The 16,435-nt window shown below is 44.1% G+C and overlaps 1 protein-coding gene across 1 annotated transcript in view; it reads right to left on the bottom strand.

The window, feature by feature from the left end:
* Positions 1–1,148: 1,148 nt before the first annotated feature.
* The window catches only part of zcrb1 (zinc finger CCHC-type and RNA binding motif 1), an 89,823-nt gene continuing 74,536 nt past the window's right edge, over positions 1,149–16,435 (bottom strand). The window contains exons 6-8 of the mRNA XM_038780847.1: positions 12,886–12,995; positions 12,702–12,789; positions 1,149–3,107 (exon numbers count right to left, since the gene is read on the bottom strand). Of these exons, the coding sequence (XP_038636775.1) occupies positions 2,967–3,107; positions 12,702–12,789; positions 12,886–12,995 (339 nt within the window). The 3' untranslated portion in view covers positions 1,149–2,966. The remainder of the gene's footprint in view (positions 3,108–12,701; positions 12,790–12,885; positions 12,996–16,435) is intronic.

The following is a 16,435-nucleotide window of genomic DNA, read 5'->3' as shown; positions in this document are numbered from 1 at the left end:
ATTCAGGAGAAGCTTTGTTATTCAGTTGTTTGATACAAGGAGCAATTGAGGAAAATTGCATAGATGTATTTAAGAGGAAGTTAGATGAACGTGAGGAAGAAAAAGGATATGTTGATAGCGTTAGATGAAGAAAGGTGCAAGGGGGCTGATATAAAACATACACACCTGCATGGGACCTGTTGGCCTATTAGCTACTTTCTGTGCTGTAAATTACATATTACGTAAAAAGGTGCAGGAATGAGTGAAAAAGAACGAGTGAATGAAGGTCTCGGGTTTCTCTGATCTGTATTTAGATTGTTACTCTCAGCAAGTTTGCTATGACTGGATGTCAGGCGAGGACAGAATCAGGCTCATTGTCTTGGCAAATGTTGTCCAATAGAAATTTGTGACTAGCTAAGATGACACCAATGGTGTCGCATGCAAAAGTGTTAGTAGAAAATGCCATTCATACACTCACACAATAACAGTAAATGTTCATTTACTGAGCATATATCGGCCACCATTCAGTAATCACAAAAGTAAAGCAGTTTCAAAGAATACTTAGTTGCTTTTTGTCTTAACATTTTGCTGATAAATGTTAAAAAAAAGTACAAAACGAGAATGAGTGTTGTGATTACATGTTTAACAAAGATATTACTCATTTTTCAAATTCATGCGTCAGGAAAGCAGTTGGCCAGCTAGGAATTTCCAATTAGCCATGAGTAGCTAATGTATCGGACTCCCACTTGGCCACGCCCATGAATGAATCTATTTGGAGCTACATTTCCTGTTTCTTTTTTTAAAAATAAGACACCTCTCAATTACTTCTGGAAAAAATACCATAACTAAAATTAATTGTGTGCTGGAATCTAGGTGCAAACTAAAAGCAAAGTTTGAATAAGTCAGTAGAAATTGGAATAGGTGCTCAGGCAGAAGTAAAAAGTGGGTAGAGAGATTTGAGTCCAGAGTTTATAAGCACAAAGGATAGGAAAGTGGCCTGTTTGGGAGAAATCAATCAGGGCACACAATTAGGCCCAAGAACATTAGACACTAAATGTTACAGCATACTTTATATGTTGCACATACTGGCAGTAACAGGTGAAGGGTTAACCATCACCAAACAGTTCATACATGATCACATGACTACAAACTGACAAGGGTCAAAACAATAGTGTCCGTTACGAGTTTATTTTTATTTGCATGAGCTAGCTGATCTTCCACAGCATTTCTCATGGCAAGTCAAATGATGCACTTCTTTACAATGACAGAATAATTAATGCCCACAATGTATTATTCCGCTGCTAAGTTGGAGTTGTTTTTAAGCAGATCTGTCCCTTTGAGGCAGGAAGGCCAAGCTTTTTGTCTTCAGCTGCTTAGATACAAAATTTGCATCTTTGCAGGTATCTTATAAAGGGTGAATTACTATTAACATTAATTTACACACAAGCAGTGGATACAAATGATTGTTGGCATTCTAATGTTTTTATTTATTTAACCAAATGAGGTAATAGTATGAAGAACAGCCCTTTCTAAACTATGAGACCCATGAAAACAAAACCAGGTAATAAGAAATGCAGGTACAGATAAAGGTGTGAGCCAGTCCATCAGGGCTAACAGGTTGCAAATGGGCAATGTGTAATTTGAACACCACTGGGTTTAGTCCACGAAGCCTGTCAGCAATGGAGTCTGTGGTCAGTGTTCAATGACAGGTGGGGAAATTTGCAATTTGGAAGTTGCATGCAACTTTCCAGCTCAAGGTCAGGATAAAACATCATGCAATAACTGCCATTATTTCGGAAAATAAATTTTGACTCTAAAATCGTGATGCACAGGTTAGATCTTTTATACAGAAGTTCTAATAAAAAGGGAATTGCCCAGAAACATTAACCCTGTTTCTCTCTCCACAAAGGCTTCCTGAGCTGCTGAGTATTTCCAGCATTTTCTGTTTTTCTTTTAGATTTCTGGAGTATTTTGATTTTGCTTTCATACAAATAGTTGGGCAATTATGTAAATCATTAAATTAAACAATTACCAGTAAAAATACAATGTGAATAACTAATAACAGTTTAAAGTACAATCCAGTCAGTGGATTGCAAAATTAATAAGGCAAAAAAAGTACTAAAAAAGAAAATTTTCATAGAAATTGAATTTACTACATTTGCGATGCATCGAATCATCAGAGTTTATGATTATGTTGTAGAGGAAGAACAAACTGTTCACATTATTAGAACAAGGGTATAACTCAGACATTGCATTGCTTTGCCACCATTCTAAGTTTTGAGAGTCCTCGTTTTCCATTCTTAATGCCACCAGACCAACTGAGAAACACGGAGTGGTACATCTTTGCAAACAAATATGGGAAAATAATTGGTAATAAATATGAAAATAATCTATTATGACAACTATACAATATCCTCCTGTACATTTTTAAAACATTGGAACTGTGATTCTGAATGCAAATTAATTTGTCCTTCCATTTATTCCAATAAGATATGACTGAAACAATTTTGCTTTGTTTACATGCTTAGAATGTAAAGAATTATTTTCCCAAGGGGATGAAAACAATTTTGCCCAGATTAAAACCAATGTTTCAATAATTGTGGCCATAATGAACTGGAATTTTAGTCCATGACTCACAAAAGCTTAGTAGTTTAATATGGCTACAACTGACAAAAATAGCCTGTTCATGAGCTTTGACTATGAAAAGAATTGTGAAGCCAGTTAGAGTTGAAAGCTGTCTGCATGCATCTTCACAATCCCTCCACTGTGTGGATGACCTAATTTGGAGTAAATGGCTATGAATAAAGGATGCATTTAAAAAGAAAGCTCAAATATTTCCAACAGGATCAAAATATCCAATCTACAATGGTTGTTCATACTTCACGAGAGCCTCAAAGACGAGAGCCAAAAATAATCTGGACTTTTATTTTAACACCAGTTCTTCACTTATATACATTTGTACTCCTCATTGTTACATAAATCAATATCTAATCACTCAGCTCCTCTTCATCACTGAAATATGCACTCTTTTTTATTCGTGGACGTTTTGACAGTTCGGAAGTTGAACATTCACTTGCATCACCAGCAGTCTGTTTACGTCTAAGTTCTTCCTCCTCAATTTTAGCTTGCTGTTGAGAACAAGTGTTAAGATATTATTAGGATACGGATGTTCTTCAGTTATTTTAAAAATCCCTCATCCCACATTTATACTTTTCAATTCAAATTTTCTGGATTGCTTGTCCAATAACTTAACTGTTTCTCTACCATGTACCCATGGATTGCAATTCAAATTGTACTATAATGAATTCTGCAATAATGAATTCAATAAACAAATAATTTATGGGATAGGAGCAGAAAAAGGGGATCAAAGTTGTTGGCTTATTAATGTCCTTCAGGGAAGTGAACCGACTACCTCCACCCAGTATGGTCTGTACATGCTTTCTGTCAACAGAATGATCATGCTTAGCTTGGTCTCGGTCATTACTATCCCTAGATATGTCCTAATCACCAGCAAGATAGTATGTGTGGGCCTAGAACCCTCAGCATATGCTCCAGACCTCAAAGCATCATGGGTTCAAGTCAAACAAGGCCAAACAAACCACAAAATGATTCTCAAATTCATGGCCCCCCAGAACACCACTCAGTGGAAGCATTGATGGAAGCAAGAGAACAGAAAGTATCTCAATGCAGGAATTACAATTTTTACCATTAAAAGCAAATCAGTATTACAATTATTGACCAAACAACAACCAGACTACACTTCCATCAGAGGCTGTGGGATCCTACACAGGAGTAACCTACCTTAAACCGTACCAATTCACCCATCACAGATATATAGCTGTCAGCACCGCATAGTTGTTGTGAAAGCAGCAAGGGCCATCTTGACTAGGTAGGGTAGTATTGAGTTGGACAAGCTAACAAACTTGGCAGTTCAAAATTATGCATTTATGAACAGCAGCCAAACTCCATCACCACAGGCCCCATGGTCCTACATACTTTCATTCCTCCATCACCATCAAGTTAAGGCACCAACTAGTTTAATGGGGACTGTAGAAACATACACCAGGAGCGACATCAGGCATATCTTTGTATGAAAGTGTAAAGTTCAGCAGGTTAGACTGACAATATCTCAGTTGAAGTATTCAAAATCTATCTGAAGTAATCAGCCCCATGTCAAGATATTCCAAACAAATGATGAATCTATACATCTAAGCAATGTGGAAAATTACATTGGAATATTCTATCCATAAACACAAATAAATGTACACGTCACTACAGAGGACCATGGGATGCTCTACCCTTTGAGAGAGAGACCTGATTTACTCTGAGGGTGACCACACCTCAGCCAAGAGGTAGGGTTGAGAAGCTGGGGCCCTTCATGAATAACCTCAGCCAATACCAGGATCAAACCTGCACTGTTGGCGTCACTCCACACCACGAACCAGCCATCCAGCAAACTAAGTGAACCAACCAACAAGACCTAGCCAGTTATACCCCTTTCAGCTTCCTCAATCATTAGTAACATGTTCAGAAGAACCGCTGAAGTTCTTTTGGATGTCCTGGCTAATATTTATCCATCAATCAACATTTAAAAACTATACCACGGAGGTAATTATAACCTTGCTGTGAAAAATGATGCTGCAGTTCCTACAAGGTATACTTAATTGAATGTATAATACTTGAATGCAAGTTTTGAAAAATATTCTATTAAGGCATTTATTTATAATTTTAACAAGATAACAAAATGAACAACCATACACTCAACCAACAACAAGACCCAGCCAATATGGCTTACATCAATGACTCCCCAATCCCAATGAACATTCCCCCACCTTACCCAGCTCCCCATTGTAAACCCCCACAAAACACAGAAAGCCGCCGTCGATAAACAAATTCCCAAACCGCTCAATCCCCGCGCGCTGCCACCCCGGAACGCCCCATCCAACTCCCCCCCCCCCCCCAAACAAACCGGCGATTGTGACATATTGATGCCCATTTTGATGTCCCTTCCAGTTCCATGTGCTGTCGCCATTGTCCCCACACCATCAGGGCTGCCACTACTACCGGGCTTGTGGAGTACCCGGCCAGCAAGAACGACAGTTAATACTGCTCCTGAAGTTGTCTTACAAATATTTTGTGCCATAAAGTGACATGTACTCATCATTAACAACGTCACTGAATTTCCATGCAAGTTCTATCAGAACCATTTAGCTCCAGAGTCATTCACCATCTTGAGCAAGACCTTAATGTAAGAGTTAATAGAATTGTTCTTGACATTCGGACAACATTTTATTGAGTGTGTGAGAAAGAGTCATAGCAGAATTGAGCATAACAAGATCTAGAGAAAAGCCTCAATGGCTGCAGTCAAAACTGACACCAAAGTAAGGCACACACAGTTACTGGTAGTGAGTCATTGCAGCACAAGGTCTTAAGAGGTCTTGACCAAACTATTTTCAACTGCTTCATCAGTAACCGTCTTTCCATAATACTGTTCCATAATTATCCTAAAGTATTCAGCTCCACTCACAACTCATCCAACATTTAAGTAACCCATGTCAGCTTCTTTTAAACTGGAAAATAGTTACAATTCTATAAGATATTCTAAGTTTCCATTTTTGATAATCGAGACACACATGAAAATCATTCCATTGCACTGTGGACACGAGTGAATCTCTTGTGATGCTGTGGAGGCTGAAATGTAGAATTAATCATTTTGTCAAGTAACACACATTTGATTTATGGGAGCTGAATTGCTCAATGGTATAATAGCATGCATTTTATCCACATTCTGTCACACTTAGCTTTTGCACTTTTTAAATTGGCTGAAATAAAAAGATTATTAGGATCAGGAAAATCTACCAGTAAAAAATATGGGTGGGATTTTCCATGCAACCCAACTGGTGACTCAATGCTCAGGTCTAATTTCATATAGACTGGCACTGTCCAGTAATTCACAAATCAACTTTATCCACAAATGGGCGAGTTTATTCAATCAGGAAGAAAAATACAGCCGAACTTCATGCAGTCTTCAACCAAAAAAAAGTAAATGATTCACGCTAGCAATTGTTATAGTGTTGTTAGCTCCTGGCAGTTTGCATTTGTGCACTTTGGATGAGGAAAGTATGAGGGTTGTCTGTGCCCATGTAATCCAATAATCTGCCATCACTCTGTGCACAATATTGGAAGGTGGTTGATGCTCAAGGAACCAGATGTTAGAAAATAATTGAGGCTTCCAGAGGACAGAAAAACAGAGCAAAGAAAATGCATTTATTATGATAAAACAAGTAATAAAATTTGTATTTAGCTCTGCAATAAGCATGATACTACTTGTTCAAACCTTCCTTCTGAACATTATAGTCTAGTTGCATATGCTTACTAAGTTCCTAAGCTTCGGCAGGTTCATGATTGGAAACCAAATATCTCTGAGATCAGTTCCACCATGTACAACATCCAATGATCATTCCAGGCTACCTTATACAGTAGTCCCCCGTTATACCGCGCTCCGCAATACCGCGGTTTGCGATATACCGCAGGGGGGGCTTATGGACCCCAACTGTCAGTTGTGTCAATTTCAGCGGCCGGCTGATTATTTCAGTGAGAGCAGCTTCCCTCTCTGGATCAAAGTGAGCCGGCCGCTGAAATTGACACTGCCGGCTGCTCTCTCCCTCCAATCAGAAACATTAAAACTTAAAAGTTGGATTGGAGGGAGAGAGCAGCCGGCAGTGTCAATTTCAGCGGCCGGCTCACTTTGATCCGGAGAGGGAAGCTGCTCTCTCACTGAAACAATCAGCCGGCCGCTGAAATTGACACTGCAGAGGGGGGGGGGGGGGGCGGGTGTTGGGGGGGAGAAGAGGGGGGGCGGGTGTTGGGGGGGGGGGGGAGAAGAGGGGGGGCGGGTGTTGGGGGGGAGGGGGGAGAAGAGGGGGGGCGGGTGTTGGGGGGGAGGGGGGAGAAGAGGGGGGGCGGGTGTTGGGGGGGGGGAGAAGAGGGGGGGCGGGTGTTGGGGGGGGAGAGAGGAGGGGGGCGGGTGTTGGGGGGGAGAGGAGGGGGGCGGGTGTGGGGAGACCCCCCTGTGGGTGTGGGGGAGACCCCCCTGGGGGTGTGGGGGAGAGAGGGTGGACCTGCGGGTGTTGGGGGGGGGGAGAGGAGGGGGGCGGGTGTTGGGGGGGGGGGGGGAGAGGAGGGGGGCGGGTGTGGGGAGACCCCCCTGTGGGTGTGGGGGAGACCCCCCTGGGGGTGTGAGGGAGAGAGGGTGGACCTGCGGGTGTTGGGGGAGACCCCCGTGGGTGTGGGGGAGACCCCCCTGTGGGTGTGGGGGAGAGAGGGGGGCCCTGCGGGTGTTGCGGGAGAGAGGGGGGCCCTGCGGGTGTTGGGGGGGGGGGGGGAGGTGGGGGGCGGGTGTGGGGGAGACCCCCCTGTGGGTGTGGGGGAGACCCCCCTGGGGTGTGGGGGAGAGAGGGTGGACCTGCGGGTGTTGGGGGAGAGAGGAGGGCCCTGCGGGTGTTGGGGGACGGGGGAGGAGAGGGGGGGGGGGGGAGGGGGCGAGCCGGAGGGTGTGGGGAGGGGGCGAGCCAGAGGGTGTGGGGGGACAGGGGGCGAGCTGGACGCTGTGGGGGAGAGCAGGAGGGTGTGGGGGAGAGGGAGCGAGCCGGAAGGTGTGGGGGGAGAGGGGGCGAGCTGGACGCTGTGGGGGAGAGCAGGAGGGTGTGGGGGGAGAGGGGGCGAGCCGGAGGGTGTGGGGGGAGAGGGGGCGAGCCGGAGGGTGTTGGGGGAGAGGGGGCGAACCGGAGGGTGTAGGGGGAGAGGGGGCGAACCGGAGGATGTGGGGGGAGAGGGGGCGAGCCGGAGGGTGTGGGGAGGGGGCGAGCCGGAGGATGTGGGGGGAGAGGGGGCGAGCCGGAGGGTGTGGGGGGAGAGGGGGCAAGCCGGAGGGTGTTGGGGGGGGAGAGGGGGCGAGCCGGAGGGTGTTGGGGGGTAGAGGGGGCGAGTCGGAGGGTGTGGGGGGAGAGGGGTCTAGTTGGAGGATGTGGGGGGAGAGGGGGCAAGCCGGAGGAAAAAAAAAAAGAAATTGACACTGCCGGCTGCTCTCTCCCTCCAATCAGAAACATTAAAACTTAAAAGTTGGATTGGAGGGAGAGAGCAGCGGGCAGTGTCAATTTCAGCGGCCGGCTGATTTCAGTGAGAGCAGCTTCCCTCTCCGGATCAAAGTGAGCCGGCCGCTGAAATTTTAATTGGATCCACGATGGGGGTTTTAAATTTATTTAAAAATCTATGCTAGCGCTTCCCATTGTGAGTCTACGGGGGTCTGACCTCTTCCCCCGCCCCCCCGTAGACTCTCAATGGGAAGCGCATGCATAGATTTTTAAATAAATTTAAAACCCCCATCATGGATATCCGCGGCTCGGATACAACGCGGGTGGCTGTCTTGGACCCCAACACCCGCGTTATAAAGGGGGACTACTGTAGCCAGTTCTGGGGACCACACAGGTCATCTACACATTCACAGATGGTGTATGCCTTGCTAATACCAGGGAGCAAAGGCACCAAAGTCAAATCTACATTACGACTGAAGACAGGGTTAATAAAAAAAACCTAGGTGGAATCTGGTGTTTTTTGCCCCTTTTGCTACCATTTTCAGGTTAGGAACCTGGTTAACTAATTTACGTGATTTGCGATGGCTCTTTCCTACAGCAACATCATTATCATTCTACCTCCAAGTTCCCTGATTCGTCATAAAAGGGTGAGCACGTAAACAATGAAGGATCTTTATTTGAAGGGACATGGCAAGATCTCAACAGCAGCTGTGATTACAGCATTCAATTAGCTTTGAGAAGGAACAAAGAGCTGGAGAATGCAGAGAAGACATGGAAAGCCTGCCCTACATGTTTTCAGAGTGGTACCTGGAGGTGACAGTTCTTACAGTGAAGGCACAAAAGTCTCCTCTGGGGATGACAGAAGGCCAGCCAGACTCACCAAACAGGTACGGCTGCAAGGCACAGAGTCAGCAGCCAAAATATGGTGCCGAGGACTAGGATCATGCCAAAAAAGGTTTAATGACTTAATTTGCTCCAGAAAGGTGGGCATTCTGCAACTCTCTGCCTCAGCCATCATTCTCTCTCCTTTCTCGCAATCTCATGTGCAGCACTCTGACTGACACACCTTGCTGGCATACATGGTATTTCCTCTCCAGCCTCCTACTCCTACGTCCCAACAGACATCACTGATGCTCACCTGCATTCTTTTACCTTCCCATCTATTCCTTCCAGTTCTCGGATGTTCACCTCTATCCTGAGCACACGATTCATTCCTCACGCTCCCAACACTTTTCACATTACAGGAAGAGCCTAAAACTCCAGGAAGAGACCGAGAACTGGGGATAGAGCTACAGCCATGGTAGTTGGAAGGAGAGCATTGGTGATTGAGAGATGAGGGTGGCATAGAGATTTGGTGACAGCATCAGATACCATATTGCCACTTGGCACTCAACTGTTACTCACGTTGAATGGATGTCATCAATATATTAAATGCCACAATCTACAGTACACTAACTTGGAACCCAGTTTCATCTATTTTCAGCACTTAGCCAGAGTTATCCATGGGTACATTAACAGGAGTCCTCAGAGAAGAACCAGCATGGAGAATGCACCAACACATGGCTCCTGTACAGCCTCCAACAACGCAGGTCCACAAACATCAGTGGGTTCAATTTCTGAGACAAAAATAGGGGCACATGGCAAGGAGTACATCAAAAGCAGGAGAAAGTGCTGGGGACACAGGCAGCAGTGGAGCATCTTAAAGAGGTGAAGGACACTTAAAGCTTAGCTCAGTTGGACTCAGCTTCAGGGGTCTGCTCTAAAAAGGTACTTGTGGAGTAGCAACAAGTGCGTGTTTCTGTCAAAATGTCCAGATGCAGTGTGTACCTTGCACAGAAAACAGAGGAGTTCCTCTCCAGCAGTACCAGGTATTTGCACCGATGACTACCTATTGTAATAGTAGCCAACTTCACAGAGAACTGGACATAGTGAGCCACCAAATTCATGATGGCCCAGATTAATGGGCAATGGGGCACACTTTCCACTGGTTTGAGTCAAACCTGCATAAAGGAAGATGATTGTGGTTTTTGAAGGCCAATCTTCTGAGTCCCAGGACATCACTGCAGGTGTTCCTCAGCTGCTGTATCAATGACCTTTCTTCCATGATAAGGTCAGACCTGGGGATATTTGCTGATGATTTCAAATGTTTAGTATCCTTCGCCATTTCTTCAGATATTGAAGCAGTCTGTTTCAATATGCAAGACATGGACTGCATTCAAGTTTGGACTTTGAAGTCACATTTGTTCCACATAAATGCCAAGCAAAGATCATCTCCAACAAGAAAGAATCCAACAATCTCCTTTTGACATTGAATGGCATTACCATCACTGGACTCTGGGAATTCTGCAGCAAGTAACTCATCTCCAGACACCATGCCATCTATAAGGTACAAATCAAGAATATGATGGCAGACTCTCCTACTTGTCTGGATGAACATAGCTCAGAAAAACACTCCAGAAACAACCCACATGACCAGCATCCCAACCACCATGTTAAATATTCACTCCCTCCGCAATAGCCCACAGTAGAAACAGTGTGCACTGCAACAACTTGCCAAGAGTCCTTTGACAGCACTTTATAACTAACCTCTACTAACCTAAGAACAAGGGCTCCAAACTCATGGGAGTGGCATAACTTGCATATTCCCCTCCAAGCAACACACATTCTGATTTGGAACTATATTGTAACTTCTTGACTGTCACTGGGTTAAAAAGCTCACTTTCCCTTCCGAACAGCAAGGATTGTTGTTTGAGACAGGGAGAGGCGAATCCAGCCAAAGAAATGATTTGGAGACAAGGATGAGAATTTCAAAATTAAAGAGTTGTCAGACTGGGAGCCAATATCAGTCAGTGTATGCTGTGAAAGAATAGTGCAAACCACTGTGCTGCTATCCTGAGAGGAGGCGGGCGCGAGAGAGGGGGCTGGCGCAAGCGCGAAAGAGAGAGAGGGCGAGGAGGAGAGAGGGGGCGAGGAGGAGAGAGAGGGCGAGGAGGAGAGAGAGGGCGAGGAGGAGAGAGAGGGCGAGGAGGAGAGAGAGGGCGAGGAGGAGAGAGAGGGCGAGGAGGAGAGAGAGGGCGAGGAGGAGAGAGAGGGCGAGGAGGAGAGAGAGGGCGAGGAGGAGAGAGAGGGCGAGGAGGAGAGAGAGGGCGAGGAGGAGAGAGAGGGCGAGGAGGAGAGAGAGGGCGAGGAGGAGAGAGAGGGCGAGGAGGAGAGAGAGGGCGAGGAGGAGAGAGAGGGCGAGGAGGAGAGAGAGGGCGAGGAGGAGAGAGAGGGCGAGGAGGAGAGAGGAGAGAGAGGGCGAGGAGGAGAGAGAGGGCGAGGAGGAGAGAGAGGGCGAGGAGGAGAGGAGAGAGGGCGAGGAGGAGAGAGAGGGCGAGGAGGAGAGAGAGGGCGAGGAGGAGAGAGAGGGAGGAGGAGAGAGAGGGCGAGAAGGAGAGAGAGGGCGAGAAGGAGAGAGAGGGCGAGAAGGAGAGCGAGAAGGAGAGAGCGAGAGCAGTCGAAAAATAAGATATAGAAAGAGAGAGAGAGAGAGAGAAAGAAATATATATATAATATATATATATAGATATATATAGATATATATAGTGGAGGTGGAAGATGACATAAAACACAATCGAATTGAACCAGTCATTGAAATCTCAGTGTCAGAAATGACAGCAAGGTTTCCAGATATCACTGCTCCACCAGAGTCCATCTCACACAAGCCCTCACCAACTGCAATTCCCCATCCCCATGTATTGGCTTACACGCATGGTGCTGCAGGTGAACCAAGGCATGAAAGAGTCAGGCAATGCACAAAGGTGGAAGGAAGCAGGTTGTCTTTGTGTTGCAATAGGCATGTGTTCATCTTCTTTCTTCATTCTCTTTTTTCTTCCTGCTCCTGTCTTTGCTCCTCACCACCCCGGTGCGCCCCTCCCGCTTCCTTTCAATCTGCCTCCCACCATCCTACTTTCAGTCCTCCTCCGTCGAGTCCTCTCCTATTCGCTCTCATTTCTCCTCCTCAAACAGACAACCCCGCACCATTTGTCAGCATTTCTGAATCCAACATCCTATCTCCCAGTCCTTCCCCTTTAAACAACCTGCTCATCCCCAACATTCTCCCTTCTCTCCTCCACTCCTGTCCCTTCTCCCACATTTTTGTTGTCCCACCCCCAACCCAGGAGTGTCAGGGATGAGGGAAGTGTTAAATATTAGGGAAGATTGAACAGGTACAGGACCTTCAGAACGCTCTGGGGAATGCATGTGATGGTGTTTATTATTATTTAATCACAGTTTCAGTTACTATTCAATTAATTAATTTAAAACAAACTGCAGTGTTGGATTATATAGGGGTAGATTGCTACGATCAAGGAGGCAACTGACTTTGTATATGTATTATGAGTAATTTGCAAAGGACTCTGATTAAGCTTGCAGTACAGCATTAAGCTAATCAATAGTGTGTCTTCAACAGTGCTCACAACTACAATTAAATTGCAATACCAAACAATGACAGAGAAAGATGGCTCTCCCAAGGTTTGTTTGCAAAGCTACAGAATGGACAAATGATTTACAATCAGGTAAAAGTTACTTTAGGATTAGTTGCACTTCTTCCAAAGGTAGGAATCAATTTATCTTCTCAGAACTGCATACCTGGAAAGCAATAGCTTGGCTCAAGCTATCGAGTGCAGGGTCTTCTCCTTCATCTTCACTTTCTTGCTGCTGCTCCTCCTCCTCCTCACTGAAAATACAGAAACATCCTTTTAAGATGTGTCCTCAAAACAAACCTCCATTTTAAAAAGACATTTTGGCTAGGTTAACAATATTATATACTCACATTTCTTCCGGTTCATTGATTTTTTTCTTTTTCTTTTTCTCTTTCTTTTTTGGAGGTTCTCGCTCTCCAAGCATATTTTTTGGGCAAGCATAGCTCAAATGGCCATAGTCCTGTATTCAGAAAGGAACATCACATTTTTAATACAATAAATAAAATCTCAACTTTAGAGATAAGGCAAACTTGTTCTGACCTTCAATAGAATTTTGGTGCTACATTGCGCAATTAAATTTTAAATGCCAAACTAGGATGTACAATTGCTTGTTTTTAAATGTAGTAACAAGTCTGTAAGAGATACTAAATTACCAACAGATTGATCTTCTTTAAGAACCTTGTTGCTCAAGGTTCAAATTGAAAAAAAAAAGCCAGTTATATACTCTGACATTAACTCTTATTTCCACAGGGTCAAAAGTATGTTGGCTGGATTGTCTGGTTCTCTACTATTAATTGTCCTTTAAGGCCAGCTCATTTCAATATAAATATATCTCGTTACTAACATTTTGTTGCTATTCGAGATTGCTATCAGTAAAAAGCACGTTAAATTTGTAAATTTTGCTGTATCCAATAAGTTCAGCTGATTAATCAAGAAGAACAAAGTTACTTTGTGCCCATTATTTACAGTAGAAAGATGCTTTAACATAACATTTGGTAGAGTGAAAGAGAACATGATGATTAAAGGATACGAGGAAAGATGTGAAACATGAGGCAAATAATTAGGAAATGCCAGAAAGGAGGACTGAAATTTCTTCTATGTGAACATAGAAGATATCATTAATTTCCATGGAGGATATACGGATAAAGCCCATGTTCAGTTAACTGTATAATGCATTATCCCATAGTTAACATTCTAATGCCGAACGACAACCCGTTGATAATTTGCTTTGGTGCTTTTCTTGCAGTGAAGGTTGAAATAACAAATTGTTCGATGATCCCACCTACGTTAGAATGCGACTCAGCTATTTAGCCCCTCAAACTTACTTGTTCTGCCATTCAATGAGATTATGGCTGATCTGCAATCTAATTCCGTATTGCCTTTTCCCATTCCTCTGGTTAACAGAAAAATCTACCCATCTCAGTTTTCAAATTAACGACTGATCTTGCATCAATTGCCGTTTGCAGAGGAGTGTTTCAAAGTTCCACCACCAACTGTGTGAAGTGTTTCCTAATTTCATTCTGGAAAGATTTTTCTCTGATGTCTAAATGATGGGCCCAAGTCCTAGAATCTCCAACAAGCAGATACAGTTTCTCACTATCTACCTCATGTGTTCTTCCTTCTTGAAAACATCTATGAATCAATTCCTTAACCTTTTAAATTCCAGGAAATACGAACAAAAATTGTTTAACATCTCTGTGTAACTTAACCTTTGGAATCCAGATACTATTCTAGTAAATCAATTTATATCAAAACCAAAAAGATCCTCCATAAGTTGTGGCGTTCAGTCCCTCCAGGTGTGATTTAACCACTGCTTTGTAAAGCTGCCATGGCTTCAACCCCCACCTCTCCTTATGTTCTATTCCTCGATAACAAAATAGAATAATAGAATATAAAGGCAAGCATTCTATCATCTAGTTTGATTATTGTCTGTACCTATCCCTGACATTTTATGATGATCTGTTTACCTGGACCCCACATATCTTTGAACCACCAATGCTTGTAGCTTTTCACCAGTTACAAGTAGCCGGTTCTATCCGTTTTGGTCCAACATGATTAAGCTCACATTTGCCTACACTGAAATCAATTTTTCAGTTTTGCTTATTCACTTAATCAAATCAATCAATCAATATCTCTTTGTGATGTTACACTTTTACCGGCACTGCTAATAATGATACCTAGCTTTGTGTGTTTGGAATATCTGATTTATGTGGGTTTTTTATCCCATCATCCAAGTTGCAAATGACTACAGCGAACAGTTGAGGTCCTAACACAGATCCTTCTGGGACACCAAGTCACATCCCGTCAATGAGAGTACATGCCTATTAGCCCTATTCTCTGTCTCCTTCCACTCAGAGAACCTCCTAATTAGGCTAATAATTAGTCTTCAATTCCATGGGCTTCAACTTTAGCTAACAGTCTCTTACGAGGGACCCCATCAAATGGCTTCTGGAAGTACAAATTACATCTATAGACATTCACCATCCACTACTTTAGTCACCTCCTCAAACATAATTAATCAGATTTATTAGGCAAGATTATTACAAATCTGTACCAATCCTCTCTAATAAGCTGAAAATGTTCTAAGTGTTTAATCACCATATTCTTAACAAGAGATTTTAGTCATATTTTGTCAACAGGTATTCGGCTAACTACCCATAATTTCTCTCCTACTCCATCACCTCTTCCGCTTCCCCCGGTCTAAATACCTTGCACAAAGCAACATTTTATATAATTTTTACAAAAGGATCACTTGAACAGCCAATCTTACGACACTACCAAATGTTAGAATTATTTTAGTTCAATTGCCTCAAAACTTGATTGATTGCCTTGGACAAATAATAATTGCCTGTTTAAAAAAAAAATTATTGATCATTTGAGATTAAAGCCCGTAGAGGACGTAAAGAAAATGAATGCAAGGAAAATTAATTTAAAACTCTGACGACCCAGATTTTGCAATAGAAATCTCAGTGAGATCCATCAGCATTTCAAGGTATTAGGAGAAAATTGTACAGGAACTTTTCTTATCTGCAGTTAAAAGTGGAAATTTAAAAGTTGCTTTTGATTTGCCCACACTCGTTCATAAACGTTTCTCCACCAATACCTCATTGGTAGAAAAAAAAAGGGGCTCCCGCAGGTCAACGAAGTCGGAGCTTTTCTCAGGGGGTCTCCGCAACGAGGGGAGGGAAAAAAAAAAAATCAAAGTCCCGCGAAATCGGTGGCAGGGGAACTGGGCCCTCGGCAGCGGAGCGATCCAGTGGCAGCGGCAACAACCCCCCCCCCCCCCCCCCCCCAATGGCACCAGAGCGCAGGGCAGGATCGGAGCAGCAGCCCGGACCGAAGCGGGGCAGAACCTGCAGAGCGTTAGGAATGGAGGAACGACCAACGACCTCCCCCCCCCCCAGCAAGAGAGCGCAGGGTGCGAAGTGCGGCAGCCCGGAACGGGGAACAGACCGGCCGACCTCCCCCCCCCCCCCCCCCGCAACCGGCAGTGACCACCACGAGGCAACAACAAAGAGGCTTCTCTCCTTCTCGCCCTCTCTCTCCTTCTCTCTCTTTCACCCGCCCCCTCTCTCGCGCCCGCCTCCTCTCAGGATAGCAGCACAGTGGTTCGCACTATTCTTTCTCTCTCTCTCGACCCTGGGTGAGTGAGGGAAAATGAAGGAAAAAATAACTTTTGCAAAAAGAAAACTCTAAAAAGAAAACTTTTAAAGAGAGGGGAGGGGGAAAAAATTTTTTTTTTTTCTTTTTGAACTTTTTTTTCTCACCCAAAACACGCTCAGCTGAGAAGAGATTTATAAAAGAGGAAAAATGAAGTTGTAAAGGAGAGAAGGGAGGAGAGAAGAAAAAGGGAAGTAACAAAAAAAAAAAATAGGAGGCGGAAAAAGAAAAACAAAGGGA

Source organism: Scyliorhinus canicula, chromosome 20, assembly GCF_902713615.1.
Source record: "Scyliorhinus canicula chromosome 20, sScyCan1.1, whole genome shotgun sequence".
Classification (NCBI taxonomy): Eukaryota; Metazoa; Chordata; class Chondrichthyes; order Carcharhiniformes; family Scyliorhinidae; genus Scyliorhinus; species Scyliorhinus canicula.
The sequence above is the reverse complement of the archived record's forward strand: the minus strand, read 5'-3'. Positions and strand labels throughout refer to the sequence as shown.